The following is a 15,340-nucleotide window of genomic DNA, read 5'->3' on the forward strand; positions in this document are numbered from 1 at the left end:
AGTTCATCTTCCTCTTTAATATATATACAGTATACTTCTCCAAAAATTAAAGGGAAGGACTAAGAACATTACGTCAAAGTAGTGTGTTGATTTCCATTGATAATTTTGATGGTCAGTACATTTAACTATGTAAATAACAAAGTATTTACTGAGAATATTTCATTCATTCAGATCTAAGATGTTTTTTTTTAGTGTTACCTTGATTGTGTTTTTTTAAAGCAGTATATATTCCTTGCACATTGGAAGCGAAATATCTGATTTTGTGGTTTTATTTCATGCAATTTAAATTCAATTTAAATTTATCAGGGCCAGCAAAGCCTTCTCTTCTGGCCTAACACGATCACAAATGCATTCATAACTTACATAACTTCATATCTAGTATTTCTTCCATGAAATTGTAGTAATTCATTGTCAACAGTGTTCCTACGTTCCTAGTATGTTTCCTGGCTGCACTGTTCCAAGTAGTGTAAGTGTATGTTTGACTTTTTATGTCCAATTAGATCTCAGATTCAGAATGGGGCTGTTTTTTTTTTACCTCACTAAAGGGTTCACAGAGCCAGCTAGCTGGCCTACAATAACGTAGAATTTTTCCGTCCTGATTGGAGGATGGCTGACTTATGAAGAGAAATTAACATCTCTGGTGAGTAGATGTATTTTATTGAAAAAGTGCACACACACACACACACACACACACTTGCTCAATCAACTGATAAGTCAGACTTCCCATCAGTGATGTCAAGGTCGGCCAACCAGTGTAGACAAAGGTCCTCTTGGAATCTGTGTGTGCGTTGATGGATGTTGTTGAAACAGGCTTTAAGTCACTTTTTTTTTGTCAGCGTCTGCTGAACTCATGGGATGATTCACGCACACAAGTTGTGTTGGTTGCGAAATAGTCAGCGTAGGTTTAACACAATGAGTCACACATCAGTGCTGACACGGGCTGCAAGAAGCCGCATGCAGGCACAAACAACACAGACGTCATCTGTTGGAATTGGCTTAACTACACCCCCCACCAACCACCACCACCCCTGGAGATGAGACCTTTTATGTTGCCACGTCTCCACCTGGTGGACAGCCAGTGGAACAGCAGTAAGTAAACATCAAAATGTGATGAAATATCTAAATGTATTACTTTTAGCTGTAATTTTATTTAGTAAAACTGAAGAATATAACAATTTTGCATGATAAATGCCAAAAATCAACATGACAGCACATAAACATGTACATAGAGATGTGATGGAAAATGTTCATGTAGCCACAGGTCTTCTGGAGTTGAACACCTTGGTGCCGTTTTGCATGGAAGATCGAGCATATTTAGTCAACAGCGCTCCTGTAGTCTGTTTCTCGCCACACAGATCCCTGAAGGAAAGAGGGAGGTAAGATTACCCACTATACAAAAAAAAAAACACAATTTCCCATATATAACCTTTTTAATGCGGCACAGCGGTCTAGTGGTTAGCGTGCAGACCTCACACCTAGGAGACCAGGGTTCAATTCCACCCTCGGCCATCTCTGTGTGGAGTTTGCATGTTCTCCCTGTGCATGTGTGGGTTTTCTCCGGGTACTCCGGTTTCCTCCCACATTCCAAAAACATGCTAGGTTAATTAGCGACTCTAAATTGTCCATAGGTATGAATGTGAGTTTGAATGGTTGTTTGTCTATATGTGCCCTGTGATTGGCTGGCCACCAGTCCAGGGTGTACCCCGCCTCTCGCCCGAAGACAGCTGGGATGGGCTCCGGCACCCCCTGCGACCCTCGTGAGGAAAAAGCAGTAGAGAATGAATGAATGAATGAACCTCTTTAATGGACACTAAGTCTTGCTTTCATTGAACGCTACTTCCTTAATTTTGTCAGAGCACATTCTGCTGTTTGCAGAAAATGCTGTTCCAATACGATGGGACACATTTTAGGCGACATGGGGAACCAGATTCGGGGAACCTGGATTATAATAACAGCAGCTTAAAAAAATAAAGAGCGGAAAAACTTGATAAAGTATTGTACAGAAATGAATCTAAAAGAAGATGGCACCCACTCTATATAAGGGGTGATGTCCTCTTCAGTCCATTTCTCTCGCAGTGTGAAGAGATGGTTAAAGCGTTCCAGGGTGTCCTCAGGGAGATCTTCCACCCTAAGCAGGCAAATGGTCTCGGGGCGGGAGGTGCGGTCCACCAGGGCCACACTCTGGAGGGCGTATAAACATATGGAAATAAGCAAATCGATGTGGTGATTAAAGATGGAGGCTAACCTTAAGTTGGTCTAGTCTGGTGTTCATGCCCTCTGGGACGCTCTGCTGCCAAACCTCGTTGAACTCCCCCAGGTTGAACTTAACAGCATTCTTCAGCAACATCAGCGCCGTGGCTCGGCATACTTTAGCCTCATCCAAGGCGTAGAACACCTCGCCTGTTTTGGAGGCAAGAGACTTCAAGTCTTATGGCCTCATTTTTATAGATGATGCTGTTTACCATTTTCAATGTAGCGTGTCCCGTAGCAGTTTAAACAATGCTCGATCATCTCTCTGCGAGGACGAGAAAAACGATTACCCATCAGTATTTATAAGTGTCTTTAAAGCGACGGCGACGCTAACCTGGGTTCTAGGGGGCCCAACTCCTGGAGACTGGTTTGAAGCGGAACCTTGTCGAAAGGCCACGACTCGGAGTCCACCAGCTGTGTCACATGACCTAGTAACTTCATCTCGTAGTCTGAGTCCAGCACACGCCAGCAGCCTGGATACGAGACAGCTTTGCTGGTTATGGACACTTTATTAGGTACACCTGAACAATGAAATCTGCCTTTACCGAGACAATAATGCTAAGTTTTGCCTTCAGTTTTGGTTTATTATTGTGGTTGCAGTGGTGTAAAACTGCAATTAGTGCATGTGTTGTCAGTATATACCATCGATTGTGAGTGCAGAAATTGATCGATTTGTGCGCTAACGATGGATCCATCTCGGGCGCAGTGCTATCTATCGATCGATCGCATAGATCCATCGTTAGCGCGTAACATATACAAGGAACAAAACAATTAATATAAAGAACGTACCGTTTATCTGACAAGCATGGAGGGTCTGCAAGTGTTTCGTTATCTCCTCTTCACTGGCTTGGATTGTCTCCAGCAGATCATCCATGGTGTACTACAACACATCACACACAGTTTACATACAATGTGAAATAGAATGTGTTGTCATGTGACCACACGCATCATGTAACTAGGACTGGGACAACGTGTCAATGTCATCGATGACATTGACACAAAAAAATACGTCATGTTTGTGGCTTATGTTTTCAGGGACTTTCAGGGATTAATCGATGCATTGAAAAACTACTTTCTAGATTAATCGATTACAGAAATAATCGTTTAACCCAGCCCTACATCTAACATGCACGTTACCGTGTTCTCCGTGTTCTCCTGCTGCCCTGCCAGAGCAGGTCCTTCATAAGGGTTCTCCATTAAAACCCGTAACAGTTTCTTGAGCCTGGGACGTTGTTTCCTCACTTCCCAGTAGCTGTTGCAAAAGCCCCAGATCTGTCATCCCAGGAAGCAACACAATACACTCATGTAAATGTGCATATGTCATATATGACAGTAACATGTCAATCATGGAATGTGTTTTAACTTGGATACATATTTCCAGGATAATGCATCTTACCTGAGCATGAAGCACCTGCATGCTCTGCTGGCTGCTGGTTAGTTGTTCAGATGTTTTACATCCGGGTAGGAAGAGCAGCAGGTTGGACGTGTGAGCAATCTTTAAGTCGTACGTTTTGTCTCCACTACACAACACGGCGTGTTCGTCATTGTCTCCTCTTATCACCAAGCTGCCACAAACAGACCCATCGTCAGGCGTACATAATCAATTTTAATATGTTTAATAATTATAATTCCTACCTCTGTCCAGCTTCAATGTGTTGACATAATGTGTCGTCCAGCTCAAAGAGACAGTAGTTATCAGAGGAGACGCTGTCTCCAATAGACAAACACTGGACAGTTGGCTGGAGATCTTCTTCGTTCAGCTTGGCGATCTCAAGTGTAGCTTGAACTTCCTCCAAAGTTCTCATTTTTCAACAACCCACCACAGAATTAACATTAATAAATGAAATGAACGAGTAAAAGCGCACACGTTGTAGTTTTTAAAGAGTACGGAAATGAGGAAGTGATGTCGCTGCTCGGCAAAATTACCCGCTCTCTTTTTTGCCGCCGGAAACCGCTTAGTGTGTCACATCAAAATAAATCCGACACAGTCAAGTTTGAATGCATTTTAAAATGCAACACTATACTAAAGCGGGTCTGTAATATCTTTATAATACACAACATTAACTAGTTTATCTAATTATCACAAAATTAACCGAAAAAACGTTACTTGTACGTAAGATAAAGCGGGCGATTTAAATGCGGAACACTACTTGTGCACACAATGTTTCAAACGAGTACATGTCGTAGTTGCACAGCCATTCACGTTGAGGGTCAAATATGTCGAGGATGTTGCTGTAGTGTCATCAAAATGTCAAGTTTCTCCAGGTCTGCACAGGTAATGTAATTTAACATGATATCACCACCTTTTCTGGAGCTATGTATTACATTTTGGTTACCCGTAGGTCAGTTCACGGTCTTCGGCTTCAACTGCTAGCTAACAACGCTACGTCCAGAAATGTTTCACACCTGACTTACATAGCTTTGATAATAACAAGCTAACAGTCAATGGAGAATCGTATAGTCTGATTTGTTGGACAATATTTAGTTATTGAAAATAACCAGGCGGTAATACCGTAAATGTGAAATACAATGTTGTTTTGTATATGACCAATGTGGTATTTATGTTATGGTTTGTGTTGGTCTTATTTGGTTAAAATGATGTAACCATGTCAATGTATGTACTGTACTGTATGTATGTATCTTTTCAGCAATGGGCGACCTTCGCTCGCTCATGGTTCCTAATTGATGCCAGGATGCAACCTCCAGGGAAGATAGCATCCATGTGCTCTGTTAGACTACAAGGGAAGCACAAACCCATTTACCACGCAATAAGTGAGTTGTTTTACACACACACACACACACACACACACACACAATCCCATGGTTCATTCTTAACATTGTATAGCAGTTTTTGCACCTTCAGTGGCCTACTTGCATATTTTATCATGTTGAAAATGTACATAATGGTTTCAATTATTCATTTGAAACAATGTATATTAACACATTGTTTTAATGAAACTGGTATAATTTTAATTACATTAATTAATTTAAAATATAATTAAAATTTAATTTTGTACAACAAAATTGAATATGATGATTGTATTAAAGCATGGGTTTCTTATTAAAATAGTTATATTACTATCTACGTATTGTGTATGTATATTTGCATTTATTAACATTTTTTTAAAGTGATCTTATTTAAATTAGTTATTAATACAGTTATTATATTATCAAATTATATAATTATATTATTAGAATTATTCCAAATTTAACAAGGTAATTTTCATTTTTTGCACATAAAAAATATAAAAATATTACCCACTGAAATGTACTATACTTTATCTAATATTAAATTACTATAATTAATTTATCAATTATTGAATATGATGATTGTATTAATACATGGGTTTCTTATTAAAATATTTATATAACTATCTCCATATTGTGTATGTATATTTCCATTTTTATTAAATTGTTTTGAATATGTGATCTTATTAATACAGTTATTGTATTATCAAATTATATGATTATATTATTAGTATTCCAAATTTAAAAAGGTAATTTTTATTTTTTGCACATAAAATATATAAAAATGTTACCCATTGAAATGTACTGTACTTTATAGAATATTAAATTACTATAATTAGTTTATCAATTATTGAATATGATTGTATTCATGCATGGGTTGCTTATTAAAATATTTATAACTACGTACTGTGTATGTATATTTGCATTTTTATTAACATTTTTTGAATATGTGATCTTATTTAAATTCGTTATTAATACAGTTATTATATTATCAAATTATGTGATTATATTATTAGAATTATTCCAAATTTAACAAGGTAATAATTCAATTTTTTGCACATAAAAAAATTCTAAAAATGTATTACCCATTGAAATGTACTATACTTTATTTAATATTAAATTACTATTATCAATTGATCAATTATTAGTATCTAAAGTAATTATATTACTATTATTATTTTTGTGTACAGGCTAATATGAACCCAGTAATACTACAAATATAAATACTACTTGTACTGCTAATGGTTGTGGTCGTTGCCATGGTGAAACGTGTCCTGTGTGTCCAGGTGACTGCGGTGATCACGTGGTGGTGATAAACACCAAACACATCGCCTTCTCTGGAAATAAATGGGAGCAGAAAGTCTACTCATCCCACACGGGGTAAACGGACGCCATCAAACCTGCTTAAGAAAAGAAAAGGCCATTTTGGAGTCGCTCGTGCAGCGTAGATATCAATAATTCATGGAGTTCCTGTCAAATAACTGCATGCATGATGAAGGAGCGACGATAAATGAAGTGGGCATGCCTCCTTCACAGTCCATTCTTTGTCTTTTCCAAAGTTATCCTGGGGGCTTCAAACAAGTCACTGCTGCTCAGCTCCACCAAAAAGACCCCAAAGCTGTAAGCATCACTAAGACCGGACCGCACACACACACACACACACACACACACACACACACACCGAGAGTTGTCATTCATGCACACTAACCTTGTCAAACGCTCTTTTGTCACCAGATAGTGAAGCTGGCGGTGTACGGCATGCTGCCCAAGAACCTACACCGACGCACCATGATGCAGCGACTACACCTCTTTCCTGAACACGTAAGTACACGTACGGTACACATAAGTACACGTAGGTTTGGACTTTGGAAAAAGAATAAAATAGTACTAATAATACTACTAATAATACTAATACTAATAAAGATTTATCAGAATTTTCTACCACTTATCCTCACGGGGAGGTGCTGGAGCCTATCCCAGGCGGGGTACACCCCGGACTGATGGCCAGCCAATCACAGGGCACATATAGACAAACAACCATTCACACTCACATTCATACCTATGGACAATTTGGAGTCGCTAATTAACCTAGCATGTTTTTGGAATGTGGGAGGAAACCGGAGTACCCGGAAGAAAACCCACGCATGCACGGGGAGAACATGCAAACTCCACACAGAGATGGCCCAGGGTGGAATTGAACACGGGTCTCCTAGCTGTGAGGTCTGCACGCTAACGACACGACCTGATATATTAGAACATATTAGGACAGAAAAATAATTATTCATTGATTTTTATAAATTAAAAAATGAACTGAATGTAATTAATTTGGGGGGTGGGGGGGGGTTAATTTAATATCTTTTATTTGTGATTTTTTTTGAAGTTGTCCTTTATAACAGTAAACAATATGAGGGTGTAATAGTAATAATAATAGTTTAATAAGAAAAAAGTTTTATATTAAGACAAAAAAGTCATAATTCCTCAATATTAAAAAGGTTATAGGTATAAAAAAAGGTTGTAATATTACAATATATTAAATTATTTTTTGAAGTGAAAATATTATGAAATAATTAACAAAAAAAACTGGGGGGGGCCTCACAGCTAAAAGACACGGGTTCAATTCCACCCTGTGTGGAGTTTACATGTTCTCCCGGTGCATGCGTGGGTTTTCTCCGGGTACTCCGGTTTTCCTCCCACATTCCAAAAACATGCTAGGTTAATTAGCGACTCCAAATTGTTCATAGGTATGAATGTGAGTGTGAATGGTTGTTTGTCTATATGTGCCCTGTGATTGGCTGGCCACCAGTCCAGGGTGGTAAAGTGTAAAGTTATTCCAATAATTAAAAACATACTTAGTATAAGCATCGTAGAACGTGAAATAACTTATGACAATGACACAAACATAGATATATTTTAATCAGTTTCCTGTCATATTTATTTCTACTGTACAATGTCGCCCTTTTTAAAAGACGTCTCTCCTTGCAATGCACACTGCTAGCAGTAGGTGGCGCCTGGAGCCGGTGGGTCCCATAGTACTACTGTATGTAGTATGCATGCATCATTCCAAGTGAGAGCTTCCATTGGGGGGTACTTGCCAGCATTCCCTACTGCAATACCCTGGAGTACAAGTATGGCGTGTGAAGTATCTTTTTCATGTCCTCATGAATATTAATCTCCACACCTTTGGTGATTAATCAGACGCTGGCGAGGCCTCCGAGACTCATTTCCAAGGTCATGCAAAGGTTTTTAGAGCGTTGAAGGCCTCGGCTAAGTCGAAGACTACCTCTGGGTCATACTAATTAAAATAAGGAGGGGTTGCGGGTTTGCTTCCTGAGTAGTGCCGAGCTACCTCTGAGCAAAGCAGAGCTCAGAAAGACTTGATTTTTGTTCTGTGTCGCCATCAGGAGCTGCCCGAAGACATCCGCGCCAACCTGACGGAGGAGCTGCCTCAGCCCAGAGAAATTCCCAGGAAGCTCAGCGAGTACACGCGGGAGGAGATGGACGCCTTCCCCAGGCTGTGGACGCCGTGAGTACAACACAGCGTGTAATAGTGATGTAATAGCGATGATCCGCCGGCAGGGGGCGGTGTTGAGTCAGCGTCCCATCTGAGCGATCGTTACAAGCGACCCCGGCTGTCGCTGGTGGGAGCGCCAGATGGTTTCCAACACTGCAGATGCTCGCGTCATAAAGAAGAAGAGATAACTAAGACCCCACAGAGACTCCTTAGCGCCCCACTAAAGACCTAAATACTCCATCACTCTTAGACTTTCCAGTCGTCATCGGAATGCTGATTTGTTTCTGCTGCAAAACACATAACATACGTAATATGTAGCCTAATACCACATAGGCACAAAGCTTACATACATATGACGTATATATATTCTGCTTACGTGACTTCAACATCCGTCTGTTGACGCTGCTGTGACAAACATTGAATATACATTTTTTTTTATTCCCCGAGTTGATGTAATGATATTCATGGCTTGTCAGAGTATTTCTGAGTGAGTTTGCTGTTATGGTTTTAATATTGATAATAATAATAACAGTGTCATCCTGTATGAAATCATGTAAAAAGTTCTATAGAGTCAGTCGGGTGCCGAGGTCAAGCTAATGCTGGTTTATTTCAGAGAGACACCTCACTCTTGTTAACATTAACAATGGTTTCATCATTCATTTTACGCTCTCGTTGTGTGTTTCAAAGATGTTAATCATTGCAGTTAATATTCTCCCAGGACCTGGGAGCACACACACACACACACACACACACACACACACACACACACACACACAGAGAGAGAGAAACAACAAGTGCTCAGAGAGAAGATAAACAGGACCAATGTGGAAATGTGGAGGTGTTATTAGGCATTGTGGATCAGCTCAGCCTGATCATATCAGACTGCGGCCTGATATTAAACAGGAACAACAACAGAGAAGTAGACTATGATGCGTTTGGTGTCATACAGTAAAAAAAGAAAACCTGTTATAATCTCTGTCATACTGATGTGTTCTCTCCACCGCATAGACCCGAAGACTACAAGATGGAGTGATCGCAGCACCGCCACACCCACATGGACGCCTTTTCAAACGGATTAGGAGAGTCACTACTGGATTTTTTCTCTTCCAGAAATAGGATTGAACTCATCAATAAAAGTGAACTAATAACGTAGCATCCATTGTAGTTTTTTCGTGTTCCAATGTAATAAACATTTAAATAGACATTCTTTTTTAGCATAACATATACACACATACACGCACACGTACATATGTACAGACATACATATGCATACATACACACACACAGGTACATACATATGTACATACTTACACACGCATACATACATACACACACATATATAAATACATACATATGTACATACATACACACGTACATACATTCATATGCATACATACACACACAGGTACATACTACTTACACACACATACATACATACATACACACACACACGTACATATATAAATACATACATATGTACATACATGTACATACATACACATACACACACGTACATACATACATCTGCATACATACACACACACATATACATACATACACACACACAGGTACATACATATGTACATACTTACACATACATACATACACACACACACATATAAATACATACATATGTACATACATATACATACATACACACACATATACATACACTTATGCATACACATACATATGTACATACATAGATACATACGTACATACATACATACGTATGTTTCCCCTTTATTTTTGAACAGAAAAGTGCATTTCAAGCAAGTTGAAAAAATAAAAAAAAACCGACATACTAACCCCTTACCTTTTTTGTCAAAAATTACAAAATTCAAACGCCTGATTTTTATGCCATTTTTGGGGGCTTCTGGGCCCCCTGTTGAGCGACCCACCCAAAAATGGCATAAAATGCCAGAGTTTGATTTTTGTCATTTTTGACAAAAAACGTAAGGGGTTAGTATGTCGTTTTTTTCATTTTTTTCAACTTGCTTCTAATGAACTTTTCTGGTCAAAAAGACAGGGGGAACCTCACACACACTCAACAGGGGCCCCAGAAGCACCCAAAAATGGCATAAAATGCCAAAATTTTCGGGCGTCGATTTTTGAAAAAAACGTAAGGGGTTAGTATGTCGTTTTTTTCATTTTTTTCAACTTGCGTCTAATGAACTTTTCTGGTCAAAAAGACAGGGGGAACCTCACACACACTCAACAGGGGCCCCAGAAGCACCCAAAAATGGCATAAAATGCCAAAATTTTCAGGCGTCGATTTTTGAAAAAAACGTAAGGGGTTAGCATGTCGTTTTTTTCATTTTTTTCAACTTGCGTCTAATGAACTTTTCTGGTCAAAAAGACAGGGGGAACCTCACACACACTCAACAGGGGCCCCAGAAGCACCCAAAAATGGCATAAAATGCCAAAATTTTCGGGCGTCAATTTTTGAAAAAAACGTAAGGGGTTAGCATGTCGTTTTTTTCATTTTTTTCAACTTGCGTCTAATGAACTTTTCTGGTCAAAAAGACAGGGGGAACCTCACACACACTCAACAGGGGCCCCAGAAGCACCCAAAAATGGCATAAAATGCCAAAATTTTCAGGCGTCGATTTTTGAAAAAAACGTAAGGGGTTAGCATGTCGTTTTTTTCATTTTTTTTCAACTTGCTTCTAATGAACTTTTCTGGTCAAAAAGACAGGGGGAACCTCACACACACTCAACAGGGGCCCCAGAAGCACCCAAAAATGGCATAAAATGCCAAAATTTTCGGGCGTCGATTTTTGAAAAAAACGTAAGGGGTTAGTATGTCGTTTTTTTCATTTTTTTCAACTTGCGTCTAATGAACTTTTCTGGTCAAAAAGACAGGGGGAACCTCACACACACTCAACAGGGGCCCCAGAAGCACCCAAAAATGGCATAAAATGCCAAAATTTTCGGGCGTCGATTTTTGAAAAAAACGTAAGGGGTTAGCATGTCGTTTTTTTCATTTTTTTCAACTTGCGTCTAATGAACTTTTCTGGTCAAAAAGACAGGGGAAACCTTACACACACTCAACAGGGGCCCCAGAAGCACCCAAAAATGGCATAAAATGCCAAAATTTTCGGGCGTCAATTTTTGAAAAAAACGTAAGGGGTTAGTATGTCGTTTTTTTCATTTTTTTCAACTTGCATCTAATGAACTTTTCTGGTCAAAAAGACAGGGGGAACCTCACACACACTCAACAGGGGCCCCAGAAGCACCCAAAAATGGCATAAAATGCCAAAATTTTCGGGCGTCGATTTTTGAAAAAAACGTAAGGGGTTAGTATGTCGTTTTTTTCATTTTTTTCAACTTGCGTCTAATGAACTTTTCTGGTCAAAAAGACAGGGGGAACCTCACACACACTCAACAAGGGCCCCAGAAGCACCCAAAAATGGCATAAAATGCCAAAATTTTCGGGCGTCGATTTTTGAAAAAATTGTAAGGGGTTAGTATGTCGTTTTTTTCATTTTTTTCAACTTGCTTCTAATGAACTTTTCTGGTCAAAAAGACAGGGGGAACCTCACACACACTCAACAGGGGCCCCAGAAGCACCCAAAAATGGCATAAAATGCCAAAATTTTCGGGCGTCGATTTTTGAAAAAAACGTAAGGGGTTAGCATGTCGTTTTTTTCATTTTTTTCAACTTGCGTCTAATGAACTTTTCTGGTCAAAAAGACAGGGGGAACCTCACACACACTCAACAGGGGCCCCAGAAGCACCCAAAAATGGCATAAAATGCCAAAATTTTCAGGCGTCGATTTTTGAAAAAAACGTAAGGGGTTAGTATGTCGTTTTTTTCATTTTTTTCAACTTGCTTCTAATGAACTTTTCTGGTCAAAAAGACAGGGGGAACCTCACACACACTCAACAGGGGCCCCAGAAGCACCCAAAAATGGCATAAAATGCCAAAATTTTCGGGCGTCGATTTTTGAAAAAAACATAAGGGGTTAGTATGTCGTTTTTTTCATTTTTTTCAACTTGCGTCTAATGAACTTTTCTGGTCAAAAAGACAGGGGAAACCTCACACACACTCAACAGGGGCCCCAGAAGCACCCAAAAATGGCATAAAATGCCAAAATTTTCGGGCGTCGATTTTTGAAAAAAACGTAAGGGGTTAGTATGTCGTTTTTTTCATTTTTTTCAACTTGCGTCTAATGAACTTTTCTGGTCAAAAAGACAGGGGGAACCTCACACACACTCAACAGGGGCCCCAGAAGCACCCAAAAATGGCATAAAATGCCAAAATTTTCAGGCGTCGATTTTTGAAAAAAACGTAAGGGGTTAGCATGTCGTTTTTTTCATTTTTTTCAACTTGCGTCTAATGAACTTTTCTGGTCAAAAAGACAGGGGGAACCTCACACACACTCAACAGGGGCCCCAGAAGCACCCAAAAATGGCATAAAATGCCAAAATTTTCGGGCGTCAATTTTTGAAAAAAACGTAAGGGGTTAGCATGTCGTTTTTTTCATTTTTTTCAACTTGCGTCTAATGAACTTTTCTGGTCAAAAAGACAGGGGGAACCTCACACACACTCAACAGGGGCCCCAGAAGCACCCAAAAATGGCATAAAATGCCAAAATTTTCAGGCGTCGATTTTTGAAAAAAACGTAAGGGGTTAGCATGTCGTTTTTTTCATTTTTTTTCAACTTGCTTCTAATGAACTTTTCTGGTCAAAAAGACAGGGGGAACCTCACACACACTCAACAGGGGCCCCAGAAGCACCCAAAAATGGCATAAAATGCCAAAATTTTCGGGCGTCGATTTTTGAAAAAAACGTAAGGGGTTAGTATGTCGTTTTTTTCATTTTTTTCAACTTGCGTCTAATGAACTTTTCTGGTCAAAAAGACAGGGGGAACCTCACACACACTCAACAGGGGCCCCAGAAGCACCCAAAAATGGCATAAAATGCCAAAATTTTCAGGCGTCGATTTTTGAAAAAAACGTAAGGGGTTAGCATGTCGTTTTTTTCATTTTTTTCAACTTGCGTCTAATGAACTTTTCTGGTCAAAAAGACAGGGGAAACCTTACACACACTCAACAGGGGCCCCAGAAGCACCCAAAAATGGCATAAAATGCCAAAATTTTCGGGCGTCAATTTTTGAAAAAAACGTAAGGGGTTAGTATGTCGTTTTTTTCATTTTTTTCAACTTGCATCTAATGAACTTTTCTGGTCAAAAAGACAGGGGGAACCTCACACACACTCAACAGGGGCCCCAGAAGCACCCAAAAATGGCATAAAATGCCAAAATTTTCGGGCGTCGATTTTTGAAAAAAACGTAAGGGGTTAGTATGTCGTTTTTTTCATTTTTTTCAACTTGCGTCTAATGAACTTTTCTGGTCAAAAAGACAGGGGGAACCTCACACACACTCAACAAGGGCCCCAGAAGCACCCAAAAATGGCATAAAATGCCAAAATTTTCGGGCGTCGATTTTTGAAAAAATTGTAAGGGGTTAGTATGTCGTTTTTTTCATTTTTTTCAACTTGCTTCTAATGAACTTTTCTGGTCAAAAAGACAGGGGGAACCTCACACACACTCAACAGGGGCCCCAGAAGCACCCAAAAATGGCATAAAATGCCAAAATTTTCAGGCGTCGATTTTTGAAAAAAACGTAAGGGGTTAGCATGTCGTTTTTTTCATTTTTTTCAACTTGCGTCTAATGAACTTTTCTGGTCAAAAAGACAGGGGGAACCTCACACACACTCAACAGGGGCCCCAGAAGCACCCAAAAATGGCATAAAATGCCAAAATTTTCAGGCGTCGATTTTTGAAAAAAACGTAAGGGGTTAGTATGTCGTTTTTTTCATTTTTTTCAACTTGCTTCTAATGAACTTTTCTGGTCAAAAAGACAGGGGGAACCTCACACACACTCAACAGGGGCCCCAGAAGCACCCAAAAATGGCATAAAATGCCAAAATTTTCGGGCGTCGATTTTTGAAAAAAACATAAGGGGTTAGTATGTCGTTTTTTTCATTTTTTTCAACTTGCGTCTAATGAACTTTTCTGGTCAAAAAGACAGGGGAAACCTCACACACACTCAACAGGGGCCCCAGAAGCACCCAAAAATGGCATAAAATGCCAAAATTTTCGGGCGTCGATTTTTGAAAAAAACGTAAGGGGTTAGTATGTCGTTTTTTTCATTATTTTCAACTTGCTTCTAATGAACTTTCCTGGTCAAAAAGACAGGGGGAACCTCACACACACTCAACAGGGGCCCCAGAAACACCCAAAAATGGCATAAAATGCCAAAATTTTCGGGCGTCGATTTTTGAAAAAAACGTAAGGGGTTAGTATGTCGTTTTTTTTCATTTTTTCAACTTGCTTGAAATGCACTTTTCTGTTGAAAAATAAAGATGAAACCTCACACACGCTCAACAGGGGCACCAGAAGCACCCAAAAATGGCATAAAATGCCAGAGTTTGATTTTTGTCATTTTTGACAAAAAACGTAAGGGGTTAGTATGTCGTTTTCTTCATTTTTTTCAACTTGCTTCTAATGCACTTTTCTGTTCAAAAATAAAGGGGAAACCTCACACACGCTCAACAGGGGCCCCAGAAGCCCCCCCAAAATGGCATAAAATGCAGGCGTTTGAATTTTGTAATTTTTGACAAAAAACGTAAGGGGTTAGTATGTCGTTTTTTTCATTTTTTTCAACTTGCTTGAAATGCACTTTTCTGTTGAAAAATAAAGATGAAACCTCACACACGCTCAACAGGGGCACCAGAAGCACCCAAAAATGGCATAAAATGCCAGAGTTTGATTTTTGTCATTTTTGACAAAAAACATAAGGGGTTAGTATGTCGTTTTTTTC

General features: G+C 39.3%; 2 protein-coding genes across 2 annotated transcripts; one reads left to right on the top strand and one right to left on the bottom strand.

Annotated features, from left to right (window-relative positions):
- Positions 1 to 655: 655 nt before the first annotated feature.
- Positions 656 to 4,181, bottom strand: dscc1 (DNA replication and sister chromatid cohesion 1). The gene is made up of 9 exons (XM_058085323.2): positions 3,886 to 4,181; positions 3,647 to 3,815; positions 3,388 to 3,522; positions 3,040 to 3,130; positions 2,585 to 2,723; positions 2,463 to 2,515; positions 2,246 to 2,400; positions 2,033 to 2,181; positions 656 to 1,359 (listed from the first exon to the last, which is right to left on the bottom strand). The coding sequence occupies exons 1-9, from the start codon at positions 4,053 to 4,055 to the stop codon at positions 1,248 to 1,250; spliced, it is 1,173 nt and encodes a 390-aa protein (XP_057941306.2). The 5' UTR covers positions 4,056 to 4,181; the 3' UTR covers positions 656 to 1,247.
- A 175-nt stretch (positions 4,182 to 4,356) lies between these two features.
- mrpl13 (mitochondrial ribosomal protein L13) lies at positions 4,357 to 9,661 on the top strand. The gene is made up of 7 exons (XM_058085324.2): positions 4,357 to 4,525; positions 4,899 to 5,022; positions 6,285 to 6,378; positions 6,558 to 6,618; positions 6,733 to 6,819; positions 8,400 to 8,521; positions 9,518 to 9,661. Exons 1-7 carry the CDS (start codon positions 4,412 to 4,414, stop codon positions 9,540 to 9,542), a joined length of 627 nt encoding a protein of 208 aa, XP_057941307.2. The 5' UTR covers positions 4,357 to 4,411; the 3' UTR covers positions 9,543 to 9,661.
- Positions 9,662 to 15,340: the final 5,679 nt, after the last annotated feature.

Source organism: Doryrhamphus excisus, linkage group LG17 (genome assembly GCF_037039965.1).
Source record: "Doryrhamphus excisus strain RoL-2023G ecotype Guam linkage group LG17, RoL_Dexc_Guam_v1.1, whole genome shotgun sequence".
Lineage (NCBI taxonomy): Eukaryota > Metazoa > Chordata > Actinopteri > Syngnathiformes > Syngnathidae > Doryrhamphus > Doryrhamphus excisus.